The sequence below is a fragment of the Trichoplax adhaerens genome, genomic scaffold, assembly GCF_000150275.1.
Source record: "Trichoplax adhaerens TRIADscaffold_6 genomic scaffold, whole genome shotgun sequence".
Lineage (NCBI taxonomy): Eukaryota > Metazoa > Placozoa > Uniplacotomia > Trichoplacea > Trichoplacidae > Trichoplax > Trichoplax adhaerens.
This window is the reverse complement of record NW_002060948.1, coordinates 5,802,018-5,821,788: the sequence shown is the minus strand read 5'-3', so window position 1 is coordinate 5,821,788 and position 19,771 is coordinate 5,802,018. Positions and strand designations below refer to the sequence as shown.

The window sequence follows — 19,771 nt, the reverse complement described above, 5'->3', positions numbered from 1 at the left end:
TAGTACTGGACTGGACAGGACTGGACAATGGACGGTACAGTACTGTACGGCGTTACAGTACTTACTCCGCCTAATTACGGTACTTCGATCTCGACAGCGTAACGCTGGATTTGCACCAACTGACGTTTCTACGCACCAGCTAGAGATTGAATCGAGGATAGCTGATCATCGACCTACTTCAATGTTGTGAAAACAGAATTAGTGCTTTAATGAGAGGTAATCGTTGAGCAAGATTATACTGTACTGTAGTCAATTGATCGAGGTAGAAAAGCAGCAACCACTGTCATCGCTGTGTGGACGTAAGTACCCAATCAAGCTTGATAAAATAGATACGAGTACTGTCCACTGGACAGCAGACATGCAGCTTCGATCCAATCCAAAGCTAGCATCATTTTCAACTTGGACGCGTTTATTTTGATACAGGTAGAAGAAAATTGCTAAGAAAGGTAATTATCAAGCAAGTGTCGTATCATCGTCTACCAGCAATCAATCAATACTCCCAAGAGAAACGACATAGAGTCATGTTCAAGCGCAAACTGCAAGCCTTGCAATTCTATGCTGATCCCAATCATTTCCATTGCCAAGGTCAACACAACTTTAGTACATGTATTACGACCAGCTAGGATAGGTGTCGTTATTATTCTCTTGCATCAAGTACATTGATAATTTTGTACAATATAGACTAAGCCTATAGTCAGAGACGCTGCCATCGTCACGATGTGCAGTATCACCACAGCGTATTATCGATATAGTGCCATAAAATACAAGCTCAAACAATGCCCAAATTAATCTCATCTTTATCATCAATTTCACCAGATGAGAAAGCATTTCAAAATTTGGTCGTTTGGCTAGAAGACACGATTATAAGGCATTGCAAAGTCAATGAAAGAGACGAATTGCGAGCTATCGATAGCCAAACTTGGCCTGATCATTTTACAAAAGTGAGCCATAGAAACGAATCGATGATAGCATCACTTTTTGCGTCAATACTAATCAACTTCTTATAGATTGGACGTAATTCAACTTCCACCCTTGTTCTTAAAATAAATTAAACTCGTGATGAAAACTCTTTTTGTCTTGTTAGTACCTAAAATTACTGAAATGCCCAGTCAAATCCAATCAAAGGAAAGAAATTACTGAATGGCTGTTAGGATATGCATGTCGCTTAAAATTTCAAGACAATCGTAAGAACGACATCACAAGATATCTTTCATGCATAACTTATGACTGTATAATGAATTGATCGTCTTCATACTGTTTTAGTGCAATTATATCAGAGTGAACCCAACATTACTCTGCATAAAATACAAAAGTTGGAAATCGATGAGTTGTTGGCTATATCGGGTTGGTTTTATTCCACTATTATTCGTAACATCATGGGAAAAATCATTGCATTGTCAATTTTAATATTGCTTGCAATAAACATTTGATTAATTATCTCTAATTGCAATGATAATAATTATTCGTAAATACAATAATTGATTAAAATGCAGTAAAATTACTATAATGACTCTAATGATAGATGATGATCCTCAATTGAGATCCGGAATTAGACAACTAGCTGAACTACTTGAAATGCCACCATACCAAGATCAAGATCAACATTTACTAATGCTAGAGGTAAGTAAGATTGCGCTATATGTATTGATGTATGCTAAAATGCTGCATTAGTATGAAGAAACATATCTATAAAGTTCTACGCTATCCTGTCAATGATATGATAGCCTTAGTAGTAAATCATCTTCATTGCCTTATAGGGTATTCGTAATCTTATCGAAAGTAAACTGTCTTCAAATAGTCTTAATAGCAACCAATCAGCCCAAGAAGAGGTATGATTAGTAAGATTTTATACCACATTGAATTTAGCAACGTAATAATAATAAATTCATATTAAGTGCTGCAGTTGCTATTACGATATATCAGAAAGCTAGAAATATATTCTATATCAATGTCAATTTTTGCTCTAGCGATATGAATCTTTGTATGGCAGAACCAGAACGCTATTAGTTATACATTTTACTATTTGCCTATTTAGTGTTTTCTTCAAAGTTGAAATTTTAAATCATATATCAATCATTTTACGCTGTCTGTTTACTCTAGGAACTCTACCGCTCACTCGCTAGTACTCCTAGCTGTGTACCTAGTGTGAAAGGTATAGCCGACGTGTTCTGATACCATTGCAATCATTGGATGCTGTTAATTTTGGCACGCTGTGCAATAAATACATTTGACGCGTGTTGTTACTTTATCAAAACCTTTAATATAACTCATTATTACAGATCCAGTTGTTGAGCAGGCCGCAAAAATCATACAAATTCTACATATAGCTGAACTGCGCGAACTACAGAATGGTATTAATGCTGCTATTGTCGCTGTGCAACGTTTAACTGCCAATCCGAAGACAGATCGTTCACTTGGTAAAGTTGGAAGATAAAAAGTTTGATCATTTTGGATGAGATCGTTAGCGTTAAGGTTCGCGTTGTTGCTCTGGAACATCCGAAATTAAAGTGTGAAGATTATTTCTCCCACATGATAAGAGTAAACATAATCTTTTCAAATTAAACTTTATGTCCAACTCTAATAAATTCATATCAATAGGCCGATAAAATTTATTATCTAACTTAGTGTTAGGCCACTTTCTCATAATTATATGATTGTGCAAGATTTATTAAGCTAGTATAAATATGTAGACATTGCCTAACGATAAAACTACTGGCTCATCTATGAAACGTAAACGTAAATAATTTGACAATACGATGATAATTATGCAAGTCCTAGATGTTTTATATTAATGCACCGTACATGATATACTTGCGTTGGTAATCATCCCTTTATTGATATTGAAGAATTTTCCTTTAATTTCTTCACTCTAATAGTAAAGAGTAGAATTAGCTATATACTGTATATTGAAATAACAAATGATAAAATTCCTGAAACCTATTCGGATCATGAAATTACGGTAATCATTCTTACGTTGACTACGATTTCTTAACCACTCGTATTAATTTATTTTTTGTAAGACTAATGTAAATTAATTTGATGATTTTTTGCATTCTTAACTATTATTGTTTATTAATGGAAATTACCATATATTATTTCTATGGATAAAACTAGATTACTTCCACGATAATCTTAAATTAACAAGAGTTTCTATCAGATACTAGTTTATTAAATGTACCAAAAACAGTAATTGTTACACATTTTTTATATACAATCGTCTATCGTTAATTTAGGAGAATATCAAGCTCTTTCCAAGATATAGAATTTAATATTTACCTTTCATTATTTTAGCAAGTTTAAAATTTAGGATTGACATAATATTATAACTAGGATAAACTAATTTCTACAGGTATAGTAGATTCTAACATAAGTAGTTCACTACGAACAATTAATTATTATTCCTTCGTACAATTTTCGAGCAATAATTAATGAAACTACGGACTCACTTCTATATCTGAATTAATCTCCTACACTTAATTAGTACGGCACATACGCGTTCTTTAACTTTCGTAGTACTATAGCACAGCGATAGACCGTTATACAAATTTAAATTCCAACGAAAAATTACAATATCGAGATAGAATTACTCAATTTATTAACTTCAAAAGGCTTGTAATTACATAAAGTGGCACTGAACAATGAAAAATGTAGCATTTAGACTATTATTATTATTATTCGAATTTATCGTAAAAAATCTAGTCGTGTAATTAAGAAGTAAGCGGCTACTGCTATCGAAACTTATTGCTTATAAATAAATAGACATCCATCCCCACAGGCGGTTGTCTCCTTTCGTTAAATTGATCAACTTAAATATTAGCTAGCTCTATACTAGATACAGAGCGAATGGTAGTCTTTGTTGTGGTAAGTTTCGTAATCACTAAAAATTCAATATAGAAACTATGGACGAAAAAGATGTAGTTAAGTCGACAAAGTAAAATATGCTAGAATACCGTATAATTAGCAGTATTAGCGAATTAGATTATTATTTGTGAAGACAGAGCATAATGTAGTAATACTGCATATGGGAAAGAGTATCCTATTCTATGTTAAACTAAATTTACAAGAACACTCTCAAAATATAGACGATTTTAATACATTTAAGTTTATAAAGTCGCCGCAAGTTGCCGATATCAATTCTAAATATAGTGAAACTGATAATGCTAACTTGGTCCTTTAAAGTTGTTTCTCAGACAATAAATAGTCTTTTACTGCTACTTCTCTAAGAATTTGGAATTTACGACAGCTATCAATCACTTTTCTCAAAATGTTACAAGATGGATGATTACTGACTGACTTGTGCTTACTCTGAAGTAGTTGGTAACAGTTGCATCTAATTCTGATTAAAATTATATTGCAAATATCATGTGTAGTCGTGTGTTTTGTTTTTTATATTATTTAGCAGGCCATTAACTTTAGAACGATGTATTACAATGAAATTTAAAATAATAATAAAGCAGTACATCTAGACTAGAAGCAAATATCCCGGAAAACGGCTTCAAATGAGATTTCTATCTACAAGTCGTTAGTAAAAACAAGAATTACATAAAATAGTAAATGAAAGGTAAAATCAATCTTGACTATAGAGTCGAACAATTTTCGATAAGCCGAGAGAGCCGATGAATTAAATAGATATAGAGCTTGTAACATTGAATAAGGATACTATAACAGAGCAATAATAAATAAGTTGAATTTTCTCCGATTATAGAGCAAAATTTAAGCAAAAATTTCATTATATTATTAGTTCAATTTTATTCAAACACTTGTGATACCTTAGTATTACCATTATGCCAACATAGGTATTGATTTTAATTTTGCCTACAACCTCAGTATTAAATTGTATAATTTTGGATAGTGTATAAGTAGTGTTGTCACAAAACAACTTTCGTGATCGTACCTAAACTAGTCTATCTACTCTTATGGTTCTCCAACTAACTCCGGAGATCCTCAGTAAGGGAAAACTAACTTATTCCTATACTACAGTATAGTAATCGAGTCAAACGATAGGTTTAGTTTAATAAATATATTTATTACTAGCCCGTTTACGTTAGTACCAGTGCACTCTACGTTAGCCTCAGTAGAACTGAGATCAAAAATTAATAATCAATCTTATATACAATTTCATATGTCACACAAATAACCCCGGTGCTAACCTTTTACGTTAAATTATATAATGTGCAATACAGGCTTACTATAGACTAGACCGAGTGTTAATTAATACTTGTCACTAATTAATATTTATGAATTCCATATTCTGATTTTATTTGTACTGTGAGTAATAAAATCGTATAATTTAGGCTGATAGAGAATGTTTAGATCATGGTGGGAAAATTTCGGTTGTTTACGGGTATTATTTGGTTTTAACAGTAGGGGAGCTGCTCAAACAATTAAGGATCGAATGGATACCGGTGCCGTACTACAATTAACTGAAACTTATTCCCTGTGATTAGAAATTTATCCCACGGTTGGTTGTCTTCTTTAATTAATTAAATCGGCAATTTTAGTATTAGCTCTATGATAGATGCAGGACGAATAGCAGCCTTTGTTATAGTAAATTCTGTAGATAATCATGTCAAGTTTAATAGACGTGAAGTACTGTAGTCGGATTGCTTTAGTAAAGTAGACAATATAAGTGTGCTGGTTTACCGCCTAACGAACAGGATTAACTAACTTGATAGAAGATTATAATTGTTGTTTACGAAGACAAAGCATGAGGTAGTTATAATGCTATGTATGGTAAAGAGTATTCTACTTCCATAATTATAATAAAGTACGAATACAAGAGCACTCTAAATTTCTCGATTTAAATCCATTCAAGATTGCAAAGTAGCGGCAAGTTGATGGTATTAATTCGAATGCAGTAAAACAGGCAATGTTAACTTGTTCTTTCCGAGCCCCTTCTTAGAAATTGGATGTTGCTAAGGTACTTTTGTAGCAATTTCGGACGCATAACAACTGTCAATCGTTTTTCTTAAAATAGTACAGGATAGGTCATGGCCAACTTACGCATATGCTCACTCTAACAGACTTTAATAAAGACTAAAATATTTACTTGGTAACAATCACATATAATTATATAATCATCAACAAAATTATCTTTCAATTATCAATTTCATACTGTAGGTGAATAAGGAAACGCGGAAATCGATTGCTTGATATCAGCGTTGGTCAGTGTCAAAACTTGACTTTATATTTAAAATTAAACTACTGCAACCTATTACTTTTATCAGTGATTTAAATTTAATCTTTAATAGCATTGCAGAAAAAGGATGCGAAAGTTAAATTTGATTTATTTGACAAGAGAATCTGACTAAATTTATAAAATTAAGTAATTTCTACTACGACATTACCGCTATATGCCTAGAGTATAGCTAATGATGCCACTACTTTCCTAAGAAAAGACAGCGTTATTAAAAAATTTTCCAATTTTTTATACGTAAGTTTAAGTAATATGAAAACGAAAAATAATTGAAATGTTTCCACTGCAGTTAGATTCAACAATAAAAGTACGAGTGATTTGCATATAAAATATATTAAATAACGCTAGATGAGACTACCATAAAGCACTACGTATAGCAAAAATAATTTCCCAGATTAAAATCAGTAGCATGTACGTGTATTATTTAACCCTGGCAAGCATAGATTACAGTTGACGATAGGCATAGAACCACATGCATTTGCGCCTGAAATGAGAAAAGAAAAATTAATCAATTTTCTGTGTTATAAACTTATTGCATATGAGATATATATGAATAAGTTTCTACATACCTTGAGAACATTCCTTGATGACAGATGCAATGCCATCAATTCTATAGTATGATCCACCTAGTGGTTTAGTTGAAATTGGATCGAGCAATTTACCGGTAATTCGATGAATTCTTTGTAGATCATAAGAGGACCAGTCAGACCAATATAGGTAGTCACCATAAAGGGCAAGGGCAAATGGATAAATTAATGAGTTTCCGGTGCTAAAACCCTGATCAAATACGTAAAATCATTTAGTGTTGAATTAAACTTAATAATAAATCTAATTGATCATTACTTATCCTGGAAGTACTCGCATTCTACGATCAATTTTGACATATAAGATATGAAAGTTAATGAACTGATTAAAGATATCTTAAGATTTGACTATCGTTAGTGAGAAGTAACACTATACTACAGTATATGAAATGATGATTACAGCTTGATAATGAATCCAATTTGTCATCAGCGATCTTGATATACGTGTTTATTACAGTTAATTTGGATAAGTAAGAGATGTAAATTATTTAAAAAACTAATGAAAGCATAGTCACTATCATTGTATAGTAATAAAATGCTACACCTTACTAATTGATAATAGAAAATGGTGTTACTGATATTCTCTTGATAACTTTAAATTGGATTTAATAAAATGTACACGAATTGCCTCAATAAATTAGCAAGTACAGCCGCTGATTTAGTAAAATTTACCTTATGTAATGTCTTTCTACCTTCGCCAGTATAGCTGCAATATTCTACCATATTAGTTCCAGCATCCGCCCAATAAACTCTCTTAAGTTCAGTATCTAATGTCAGTGCATTGGGAAGTTTTAAATTCCCTACAACTAAATTGACTCGATCTTTGCCATCGGCTGTTGAACGCACAATTCTTGGATTCTCACGATTCCAATCAGTCCAAAAGATGAAACTATCGGACCCAATAAAGTAAGTTCGTAATTAGATGGAAGAATTTAAAGATTTCTATAGTGGATTGCGACATAAAATCATACGTTCGAAAGATGCATAATTTTTTACCCAACAACAGGATCAATAGCAATAGCTCTTGGATTGACTAATTCAGTATCAAACAAAACTTGTCGATTGGTTCCGTCCAATTTCATAACTTCAATAACATCATTGCCTGAATCAGTCCAATATATGGTACGACTGATAGAATCGATTGCAATACCTGAAAATGAGAAAGAATTCATTTATGTAGTGTAAAGATAAAAGCTATTCCAATTTACGAAGCCGAAACTATTTATTATTTACCTTCCACACTACTTGAATCATTCAGCGTAGCTACGACAGTAACATTGCCACCAATTGGATCTGATTTCATAATCGATTTACCGCCGCCAATATTGGACCAATAAATGCTATTTTCTTTGCAGTCGAAATCGATTCCAATGCCAAGCTGATACTGATCATGGACAATGACAGTTGGATCAGAGGTATTAGCAGGAAAGTTAACTCGTTGTATAGTATATCCTTGGGCATATGCTAGGAAAGATCCTTCATCTATTGATTGAAATTAAGTGCATAATTTTATTCGTTTTAGCTAGACCTGGCATTTACAGCAATACTTCTGTCCTTCTTGGATGCAATATTTTATAATAAGTATTTACTTTTATTGGCTGTTAGTAATTAGTCAGTTTTATGGGAACTAATGAACTTTTGCAGTTTTGATTTGCTAAGTAGCTTAAATATTACCAGTAGTGAGCAGCGCATTCATATTCCTTTTATTATAGTTTTTGTGAAGAAAAGCGATTTGAACAACGCTGTAGAGTGTACAATTTGGCAGCGCAGTAGTTATTTTTAAATTGGCCTTAATTTTAAATATTACTTCTTGATACAAGAAAGAATGAAAATTTGAGGTAAATTATGCTCAATCTTACTCAATTGGCAATATCGTCCTGCGAATCCAGGAGGACAATCGCATTCAGTGTCATTAATACATTTGCCACCATTAAAACATCGCTTGCAAGGTACTGTAATTGAAACAGGATGAATGAAAGCGAAGAAATCGAAAGATAAAATTGATTTACACACAGCATAGACCTACATTCGCAGAATGTCCCATTGCCTATAAATCCAGTTTCACATCGACAGGAAAAAGTCGAAGGTGAATTAGTGCAGATACCATATCGGTGGCAATTATGGCTTCCTTCTTCGCATTCATTTATATCTTAAAGTGAACGTTCATGTAGTAATGTTAGAATTTTAGTTCTATTTCATGCATCGCAATCTGTTTCCATTAGATTGGTTATCTCTTACCGGTACAATTTCCAGTTGGTGCATACGGATTTCCACGATAACCGTCATTGCAAGAACAGTTAAAGGAACCGATTGAATTATCGCAGCTGGAATTAGGTACGCATCGATAGGATTCTTCGACACATTCATTAATATCTAAGTCGAGGATATATAGAAAAACTCCGCTGAGTGATCAAATGCAAAAATTGAAGTTATGCTCAACTTATGATCAACAATGAATATTATATTGAATTAGCAAAGAATAAATTCATCGTTGCATTTGTTACTAGCCAAATTGGCCAAATATGTTTTAAGATAGCTTAAGTATGTAATGATTTTAATCCACAAGACCTACATTAGATTGAATATGAAATACTCTATTAATAACTTACATGTTAGATCAATAATTTATTATACATTAAATATAAAAATATATTATGGTAAAAATTAAAATGAATGATATAGGCTAACAGTTATTCGTACTGTTGATTGAGTGAAACATGGACGAAATTTTATTGCAAGATAAGTAAAGTATGTCTGAAAAGTACTATAACTTTATCTTACCAGAGCTTGATAAATTAACAATTTTGGATCAAAGAATAACATTGAAAAAGTAGGCTCTTTTTGCTGTTATAAATGAAATTGCTACATGATAGGTATTAACCTGTACAATTCTCTCCATTTCCCTTATAGCCTGGAAGGCAAGCACAAGAGAAGGAACCATTGCTGTTAGTACAAGATGCAAACTGGCTACAATTATTTAGCGTAGGGGATGAACATTCATTGATATCTAATTAAAAATATCAAAATAGTGAAGAAAAAAATCCTTAGATTCTCAAGATAAGAGTTGTTATCTTGATTTGCTTATAGTCCTACTGATGCAAGGTCATGCATTATCTAGGGAAGAAAGTAACGTTGAATGAACCTCGACATGATAATCTTCCATCGCCTTCATAACCGGGTTTACAGGTACAAATTTCATCACCAGCTCTATCGCGGGTACAAATAGCGTCACGATGACACAATCTACATGGTATAACTAAATTAAAATATCGTTATTATTCATCATGAAGCTACCAATTGTAGCTATCAATTTTTGCCTTTAATGTTATTTTACATACGGATTATAAATTTACGAGGATTAAAGCTTTAAATTTGAAACCATTGATGATCGTCATTATATCACATAGAAAGCATATATCAATTTGTGTTTACAGAAAGAACTATATATCTATTTAGCTGGCTATCTAAAATAGACTGCTAAGGAGCATATTTTATGTTCGATAGACGGAGCTAAAAGTTTATAAAATATAATTGCATATACCTATGCTATTTAAATGGCATCAAATTAATCTTATCTATCAGGCTGGATTAATTATTCTCTATTAAATGACTAGGTTAAACATCGGTAACTAGAACTAGTTTTAGAGTTTATATGGCCTAAGGTGCCGTAATCGTAATGAAATCTAGCTGCATGATCGCACTTACATGTACAATTATTTCCATCGCCATAGTAGCCATGCCAGCAGTCGCAGTAATAGGATGCAATTGTGTTAGTACAATTAGCGTATTGGCTGCAGTTATTGATACCACTAGAGCACTCATTTAGGTCTAAAATCACGGAAATTGAAGGCAAGTTAAACTTGAAGAAGTATCTGATAACAACTAATAATAATGCGATTATGAAGTGTACCGATGCAAGTATTATTTGCTGTCTCAAGATAACCATGAAAACATTGACATTTGTAGGAACCAGGAGTATTGATACAGTAGGAATTACTTTTAGGCTGACAAATTGTACCATCATAACATTCATTAACATCTGCATAAAATATTTAAAGACGTTTAACTGCTGAGTTTAGATATCAATATTAACGTGATTAGATAACTTAAATACTGCTGTTAATTTTCCATAAATTAGATAAGAAGGTACACATGAAAAGGATTTTAATTAGCTGACCTATACAAACATGCCCATCACCAGTATAACCTTGAGGACAGACACAACGATAGGAATAAGGTTCTGTAAAACATTGAGCAATTGGATCGCAATCATGGACACCCAGTGCGCAAAAGTTGACATCTGGTCATATATAGCAAAATAAATATCAAATCATCGATTTAGATTGCTTCAGTAAAGAGTTATTCTTACTTAAGTTAAGAACCTATACCATTTATACTTGTTCCTGAGAAGTGATACTGAAATTATGAATTGGTTGAATAAGTAATTCAACGCATTTCCTTATTTCACTCAAAATCATTATGCATAACTAACAATATCATAGTTATACAGTCAGCTACTGTTGCTTTAGTTATAAACTTAATATTAATTTGATATTGAAATTAATAATGTGCTCTTCTGTGCTCTAAACTGAGATATAAATGCTTTTGGAAAATATATATTGAAGATGTAAATCGCAATTATGGATACTCAGTGCGTAAAAGTTGATATCTGGTCATAAATAGCAAAATAGGTATGGAGTAATCGCTTAAAATCGCTACTGTAACAAGTGATTCTTATGTTAATTTAAGAACCTATGGTAATAAAATATTTCACAATATAAATCAAGTATATTAATACATAGCATGTAAGTATCATATGTTAACTTATTGCCATTTCTATAATTATTCCTGGGACGCGATATTGAAATTAAGAATCGGCTGGATTAACATTTTAACGTAATTCTTAATTTCAGTCAAGCGCATTATGCAGACCGTCAAATATCATTACTATCAGTCTGCTGCTACTACTTTAGTTATGAACTCAATGTTAATACGATATTGAAATTAGTTATATGAAGTTCTGTGCTTTAAATTGAGATATAAATACTGTGGACAAAATGACGCATAGAGCATTATCAATCGATTGCTTACCTCCAGAAGTATTGGTTAAAGCAAATGTCGTCGTAGACTGAACCATTTGGCGAGTTGGATCATAAGTAAATTGCCTATATGAATCTGTTGAACGAACGCGAACTCCACTGGCTCTCCAATCAGAGGAACATTGCGTGTGATAGATGAATCGAGTTGTACGATAGATGGCATTGGTTCCGTTGAGGTTAACATGATTATTTATGATGGCTAATTCCTTACCAGGAGCGACGTTATAGAAATATTGATCATTGGCTTCAAATTGGGCAAATAGATCTGTTTGGTTGGATGTGGCGTTATTTGAAAGCTGAGTCACATCTGGAAATAGTCCAGATGTTTCGATATTGATGAGTATATTATCGGCATTAGCATCGGTAGGAACCATCGAATATTTTAGTACAAATGCCGATTGGAGACCAAAATGAATTCGACTTGTACCATGAAAACCATCGCCAGCTAGACTATGGCCATTAGCAAGGGATTCTGGTTCGCCGACTGCTCGATCTGCATAGTACCAACCTAAGAGTAATCCCAATTCATCTAAAATAACTTCAGCTACAATTACTTCCTCAATCGGAATTCGTGACATGGCTAAATAGCATCGGCAAAAGCTACGAGGATAAGCAAGGCCGTGCATTTGTGCAGAAAGTGTAGTATTGCTATTCTGACGTTGGACGTTGATTTGGACGGTGGCATCAGCCAGTGACATCGAATGAACTAATTCAAAGTTTTGGTTTATAATAGAAAGATAAACTCTACATGAGACGTTATTAGGCCAGTAAAACTTTAAAATCGATATGAGTCCAACTCTAATAAATAGTAATAATAAACTGATAGCTGGAAGATGACATTGTTGCATCCTCCCAGCTATAAAATACCAATATTAAACTTACTTTGACTATAGCAAATTTTGCCGTTGCCTTTCGTTCCATTAGGGCATGCACAACAGTAACCAGTGGCATAGTTGTTACAAATAGACTGACTGGAACAGCGCGGATAGCCCATAGAGCACAGATTAACGCCTATTTTAATTAATTTATAGAAAATTAGCACTGTAATGAAGAACTTGCATAACTGGATAATGGCATTTTATTTACAAGTGTCAACCTATTCGATGTGAGATTCTGTGGCAATTAATTAATTATAGCGTCATCAACGATATAATTTTGTTAAGTAATGAATCATATGTTAACATCCAGCCATGAATTAACTACTATCAAATGTCATAGAAAGAGTGCTGTGATTCTTGCTATATTCAGTATGTAGACTTGGCTATAAATTTATTACTGCTTTGCACCAACGATGTTTGTAAGGCTATGTAAAAGCCTTAAAGTTCTTAATTAAGGGAGTTGATAAGCTGGTCTATCACAGATAGTTATCCGTTGTTAGTAGTAGATTGTAAGTTGTGAGTTCAATCGGTTATTTCAATGAATAGCTTTTGGAATAAAGTTTTGATTCTTAACGTGAGTATTCTATCGTCTAAGACGCGAATCTAAGTTTGGTAGATTAATTAAAGAGTGCTTAGAGTTAGTTAAGACTATTTTAGAGGAAAGATTCTCATTAATTTTTGTTTTTCAATCTCGGTTGTGACAGATACTAAATTATTACGCGTTGTAGTTATAATAATGATGAATTCATTGATATGGAATGTAAAAGTAATCACTTTAGAGCAAATTTTGATAATTTATACCGCAGTTAAAGTAGTGTAATTTGGAAAAATTAAAAATAATTTATTATGCGCTAGGTTACCAAATTAATTTTTGTCAAAATTTATTCAAAGCATATTTTCAGGATCCATTCTCAGCAACTGTGAGATACTAGTTATTTTGCTATGATGAAGTACTGTATGATCGTTTTATGAAAATTGAAAAAAAATGAATCAAATTTAAGATATTGAATAAGAAAAATTATTACTTAGATACTTTAAATCCAAGAAGCATAAAAACTTATTCGATTTTAATAATTGCATAGTCTGATTCTTTGACATCATAGGTTCGATAAATATTGAAGTCGAAGGGTGTAAGCGTAGAATGGGAAATACGTATTACTAGCAATATTAACCCTTAAGGTACAGTTGAATGGATGGATCAGTGATAAAGTTAGTAAGTTCTAAAATTTTGATTCATATCTTCGCTATTCGTTATACAATTTGATTGCCAAGTATAAATAAGAATATTTACGCTGAGGAATATAATTCTATGTATTGACTTACTGGATCCATTGACCAGGACAGCTGGTGTTATCTTACCGCCTTGGCCAGGGCTACCATTACCAATTTGATATAACCACTTGCCAGGTATATCCACATTGGATAGTGAAGGCAGTGCTGATGCATTAGCGGTGCTTGAACCATACAAAGAATAAGAGCCTATTCCGTTGCCTAAATATCATTGCATGAATATCTTGTATTCAGTGCCGATTTAGCTAAGTCTAATATCCTAAAATCTATATTATACTGCCTGCATAGATATTTCACCATTAATTTGATTACAAGATAGGCAGCACTATCTTCTAACCTGCGGCAAATCCTATCAGTGGATATCTTGGAGTTATGCCTAGTTTTGGTTGTGATCTTAGCCAGCGTAAACCGTCATTTTCATATAGAAACATGGCATAGCTTTCACGCTGACCATCGGTGACAATAACAACTTGAAAGGTATTTCCCTAATAATGTAATCAAAGAGGGCACGAGTTATCTACTATGCATCAGTATTTTCTAATATTTCAATATAATTGGGCTACAGCTAATTCCAATCACTAAGTATACATAGTATATACGTCAAAATGCCGATTTATTTCTTTACTAATCATTAATTATAATAAGATTGGATTTATTCTGAAATTTCAAAAATAGTTTATGCTTAGAATACTTAAACCAAAGACTTCTTAGGAGTCCCTACTTATAACTTTTGTGTATAGTCTATCTCTGAGATCATGACATCAAAATTTAAATTGTACAAAAATAAAACAGTTTTACTATTAATACTATTTATGATCATAAATTCATTTAATTAGATACAAATGAGCAAATAGATCTATTGATTGTATATAGCTAAGAGTAATAAGAGATGTAATTCGATGTTTAATATATTTCCATGCTGAGCAAAGTGCGGCACATAACAACAAATTTTTTAAGAGTAGATAAGGAAAACTAAACGTAAATTATGTCATGAAATAGAAATGGTGAATAAGTCTCGAGAATAATAAATATGTAGCTAAGTATGGCATGCAACAATAAAATTTTAAGAGTGGATAAGGAAAACTGAACGTAGATTATGTCATGAAATAGAAATGATGGAAATGCCTCATTAATTCAATATTGTAATAATCAGGCTAGTAAGAATATAACAAGATAAAGACATGCTTATTCGGTTAAGTTAGTAACTTTTAAATCGATATTTACGGTAGCATCTTATTTCAAGTCTTATTTTATGCAGTTTGTAAGCACTTACTGGTGTACTGCTCGAATTATAAAATCCGACATTCTCCCAAGTTGCGATAAATGCTCTTTGGGCTACAAATGTAGACGCTCCTGTAAATGATTTTTGGATATTAGTAGATACTTGACTTAACAACTGCTCTGTTGAATCTTCGCGGTAATAAATGACACCAGTTCCTCTTGTATCGATGTGATCGGCAAAGGGACAAATTATGGGTATCCGAATAGAATCTAAATTGAAGTTAATGGCTATCATGGATGTTGCACCCGTTCCCAATGTAATTATGCCATTAGTATGGACCTAAAATAATTTATTACTCGACATCAAAATAGGGCAATGAATGAATAGGAAAAATTCTAGTTGTTAATCACAGCGAATATATTCCATAAACAAAGATGTATTATTCGAAATAGTTAGAATAGCATCGATAACGCAGCAATTGGTTTGAAATTTATCGATACTAGAAGTATCTATTTTACAACTTTTATCAATTTTATTACCTAAGTGTTTCAGTTAATATAAGACTATTACTGCATTACGGTCCTAATTCTACACACGGCGAAGTTTTAAAAAAATATTTAACACTTGATTATATTATGCTGAGGAATCGTTAAACTTATGTGCGTAGGTATAAGCTTAGCAGTTAATATCAGAGCAATAGTTGTGATGCTAATCAAGATATTTACATATGACCTAAGAAAATGCATAAAATTTGATCACGGTACTGTATGAAAATCTTTTAATTTAGGAATTTCGACTATATCTACGAACAACTGCCTTACAGGGAACATGATGTGATCTATTTACTCGACCACATTTTAAATTGACGATGATCTTACGTATAGACACTTATTTACATGCTAAGGGTAAAGTATGTGGTAATTAGATTACTGAAGCAAAGCAGAAACTGCTATTTCATTTACGAACAATTACTTGAAATTGAACAGAAACTTTGAACAATATTAGTATAAACGACAAACATTCTTTTCAATACAGCCTATACTTTATTCTCTTATCAACATATTAGCGATGAATGGCGATATCGAATTAGTATTACTAATTTTCGTAGGTGATCTAAAAGAAGAAATCCATTTTCTTTAGATGGCTTAATAATGGTTTAGGATCGCTTGTCATACAAAACGTAATCTACGAGAAATCAACGGTAGCGTTTAAGTAATTACAGCGAGGAGAAACACTGTTAGGGAACTTAGCAAAGAATTTATATGTAAAAAATTACAATGAGCGTATTTTATTAACTGCACTGTAATTAATATCGATATCAGTTATCTAACTTATTTATAATATCTTTTATTCTCATTTGTTACACATAGCAATAGTAATGCTAAAATGATTAATTTCCAATTTTAGAATAAAGTAAAGATTAGAATAGTCCCACCTACGATTAATTAGCTGATAAAATCTAGTAATACATATGCATCAACATCAATAGAAAAATGGTTTCACAAGATCTAGTACTAATTTAATGCAGGAGTTATTATGAAAGTTGATAAACTCTGATCCTCATTTACTCACACAGTAACTTTAAGATCGTCGCTAATATAAGTTAATGGATAATACTAATTTTCAATTTTGGGATAGACTAAATATTGGAATAGCCAATGCTACGTTTAATTAGATAAAAAATCTATTGATCCATATGCATATGCATCAATAAAAGAGTAATTAGCGCTATTTTAATGCAAGAGTTAGTATGAAAGATGGAAAACTCTAGTCCATGCTTGTTCACGCTTCAGTTTTAAGATCATTGTTAATGTTAATCAATAATACAAATTTTTAGTTTGGGATAGACTAAAAATTTAAATAGTCCCTACTATATTTAATTAGCCGATAAAATCTATAATCTGTATGCGTCTGCATCAATAGAAGAGTAGCTCCGCAAGATTTAGCACTACTTTAAGGCAGGGTTAGTATGAAAGAAAGATAGAAAACTTTAAGCCATATTTATTCACGCTTTAAATTCAAAATCATTGTTAATATTAATAATTAGTAGGTAATTTTAATTAGATGATATGCTTTCAGAAATTTATATTCTGTATATGACTTACCTGAATCGTTTTATAATGCTTGTTATAGAAAAAATAGTCAACTGTAGATGTATAAAGGATTTTTTGATAGTCGCTGCGTGGAACAGTTCGATCAAGACTATTAGCAGAGGATCCATACGGAAAAAATTGGGACAAGGGTATAGAAAGAACTACATTACAACTAATAAAGAGGGTAATTATCAAGCTTAGCCATGATATTTTGTCCATTTTATCTCATCTATCTTACTGAAGATGGCAATGATAATATGGACTAATACCTAATGTTGAAATAGACTTGAAATTTTTCAGCTTACTGATTCTCTTAATAAGCTCACTAAGTACTGTACTTTGCAGTTGTAGTTTTGCTCCTAGTTTTCGGACTCGAGAATACCCCAATTCTGGTCATTTACGGTTAAAATTGAGTGAATAAAGTACTACTGCATGTTCATCCTGGTCTAGACCCTGATCACATGATCTTAGCATTCCACAAGATGAAGATCTAATTTAATTTATAATAAATAAATAGTTACCAAGTGTTTTAATCCAATCAAAGTCTTAGCTGTCACTGCTTGCTGTAGGCGAGATGCTAATTTTTACCTTTTAGAATAACATATTCATATTGTGCTATTTGTATGAAGTCCAAAGACTAGATAGAACGTGAAATTATTTTATTTGTATTAATAATGTCAATATAACTTATAAGTTAGATTGAGCATGATTTTCGTGCAACATTAAGGGGTTAAGAACAGTATTGAATGTGTATCTAAAGTATCTTCAATAATTAGGCTGGAATGTCATATCGAGTTTACAAATCGAACTTAAGTCCAGTGGGAGACCTATTGTGACCATCAATCTAGGATTATAATATACGTTATGATAAATCAACTTAAAATATTTCATGTATTTTTAATAATATTTTAAAAGAATCCTATAAGACAGCTAAAAATCAGATGCATCTACCAGAACTATTCTATATTGAACTCGTTACAAACGGATATGATGAATATCTAGCGGTAATAATATATCTTTCATATGCTATCTGTCAAGAAGCTGTAAAAGAAATTCTTCTTGAAATTCTTGTTGGAATAAAATATATACTTATTGAGGCCTAATAGCCTCATTCTTTGTGGATAATATTACTCAAATATTCCGCCAAGGTCCGTTTTAAATGACGTCTTTATTGTATGAAACTGCAATATTACTACGTTTGTATCGGTTTTTTACTAAATCTGCTATTGAAATTAAATTTAATGTTACCAGTAATTAAGGCCATCAAGACTTAGCACGCTTTTCAATCAAAGAATGCTTTGCTAAATTATTAGACCAAGAAAATTTATAATGAAAAATATAGAAGGCAATACTGCAGTGTCGGTGGTATTTGGTCAGGCGAATAAAAATTAGCCAACCTGGCTGTTATTCACTGTAGAAAAGTAATTGATTGACACCTACAATTGGACTCTGTACTCTTTACTCCTATTTTTCTGTGGTAGAGCAAGAAGACCCCTTAGGACATTGCTGGCCACGCTAAATTTATATATTACATATGCTACTGGTATCAAGTTGATGATAATAAATGTATAGTAGAGCACAGTATTTTTAGTCTTCGGTCTCTGGTAGTATCTAACATACCGTAGCCATGTACTAGTAGAAAACAATTCTGATACAGTAATTCATTTTATCAACAAATACTTTAAATATTCTTCATTATATCACTTATATTTCATTAATCTCTTCCTGCGGAAACAATTTTCCATTACTTTTTCACGCTTATTTTCTATCCATTATCTAATCCTGAGGCTACGATTTGACGCCTTAATTTAAGTTCAAATATATTGCTTCTGTAGCATAGTCAGAGCATAAAGAATAGTTGGATAGTCTTCTCTAGATGTTTCCAATAATTTTTATTCATAGAGTACGACAGTTTACGTTCAATACGTTAGCGCTTACATGATATTGCTAGATCGTGATCATGTATTCTATTTACTTAGAAGTTACGGACTAGTATGAATTATACCTAAACACTGATCTGTTTTATCGATCAATATCCAAAGAAAGCATACAATGATGGCCTAATTCTGCTCAATATGATATTAATATAAGCAATAAAGTATGACTGGTTAGTGCGATATAAAACATTGCCATTCGTGTCAGAATTTTTGATACTTAGTAATTGTTAGCAAACTGGCATCTAAATGAATGCTAATACCGTAGAATCTACATATCCAATCTAGTTAAGCATTTCAATTAATTTAAAAGCCTAATAAGTTATGAAGTTATCGTTCATTTTATTGCCGTAAATATGGAGTATTACTATAATTACTTATATGCTTTTATAATTATAACCGAATGTGATGTAAAGTTGGGATTTAATACGAATGTATAAGCGCTACTATGAGGCTTATACAGTACAAATAAGTA

General features: G+C 32.1%; 2 protein-coding genes across 2 annotated transcripts; one reads left to right on the top strand and one right to left on the bottom strand.

Annotated features, from left to right (window-relative positions):
- Positions 1-776: 776 nt before the first annotated feature.
- On the top strand, positions 777-2,434 carry TRIADDRAFT_57766 (uncharacterized protein; the record flags this gene model as incomplete). Its single annotated transcript, XM_002113846.1, has 7 exons — positions 777-941; positions 1,085-1,184; positions 1,264-1,344; positions 1,523-1,620; positions 1,758-1,829; positions 2,101-2,152; positions 2,280-2,434. 7 exons carry the CDS (start codon positions 777-779, stop codon positions 2,432-2,434), a joined length of 723 nt encoding a protein of 240 aa, XP_002113882.1.
- Positions 2,435-6,597: 4,163 nt separating this feature from the next.
- On the bottom strand, positions 6,598-18,991 carry TRIADDRAFT_57765 (uncharacterized protein; the record flags this gene model as incomplete). The annotated part of the gene is made up of 21 exons (XM_002113483.1): positions 6,598-6,680; positions 6,766-6,973; positions 7,453-7,669; positions 7,777-7,930; positions 8,014-8,262; positions 8,640-8,732; positions 8,807-8,929; positions 9,019-9,153; positions 9,662-9,787; positions 9,923-10,036; positions 10,486-10,608; positions 10,691-10,819; positions 10,958-11,080; positions 11,872-12,585; positions 12,762-12,890; positions 14,081-14,248; positions 14,385-14,532; positions 15,321-15,608; positions 17,375-17,415; positions 17,951-17,999; positions 18,983-18,991. 21 exons carry the CDS (start codon positions 18,989-18,991, stop codon positions 6,598-6,600), a joined length of 3,423 nt encoding a protein of 1,140 aa, XP_002113519.1.
- Between the last annotated feature and the right edge of the window lie 780 nt (positions 18,992-19,771).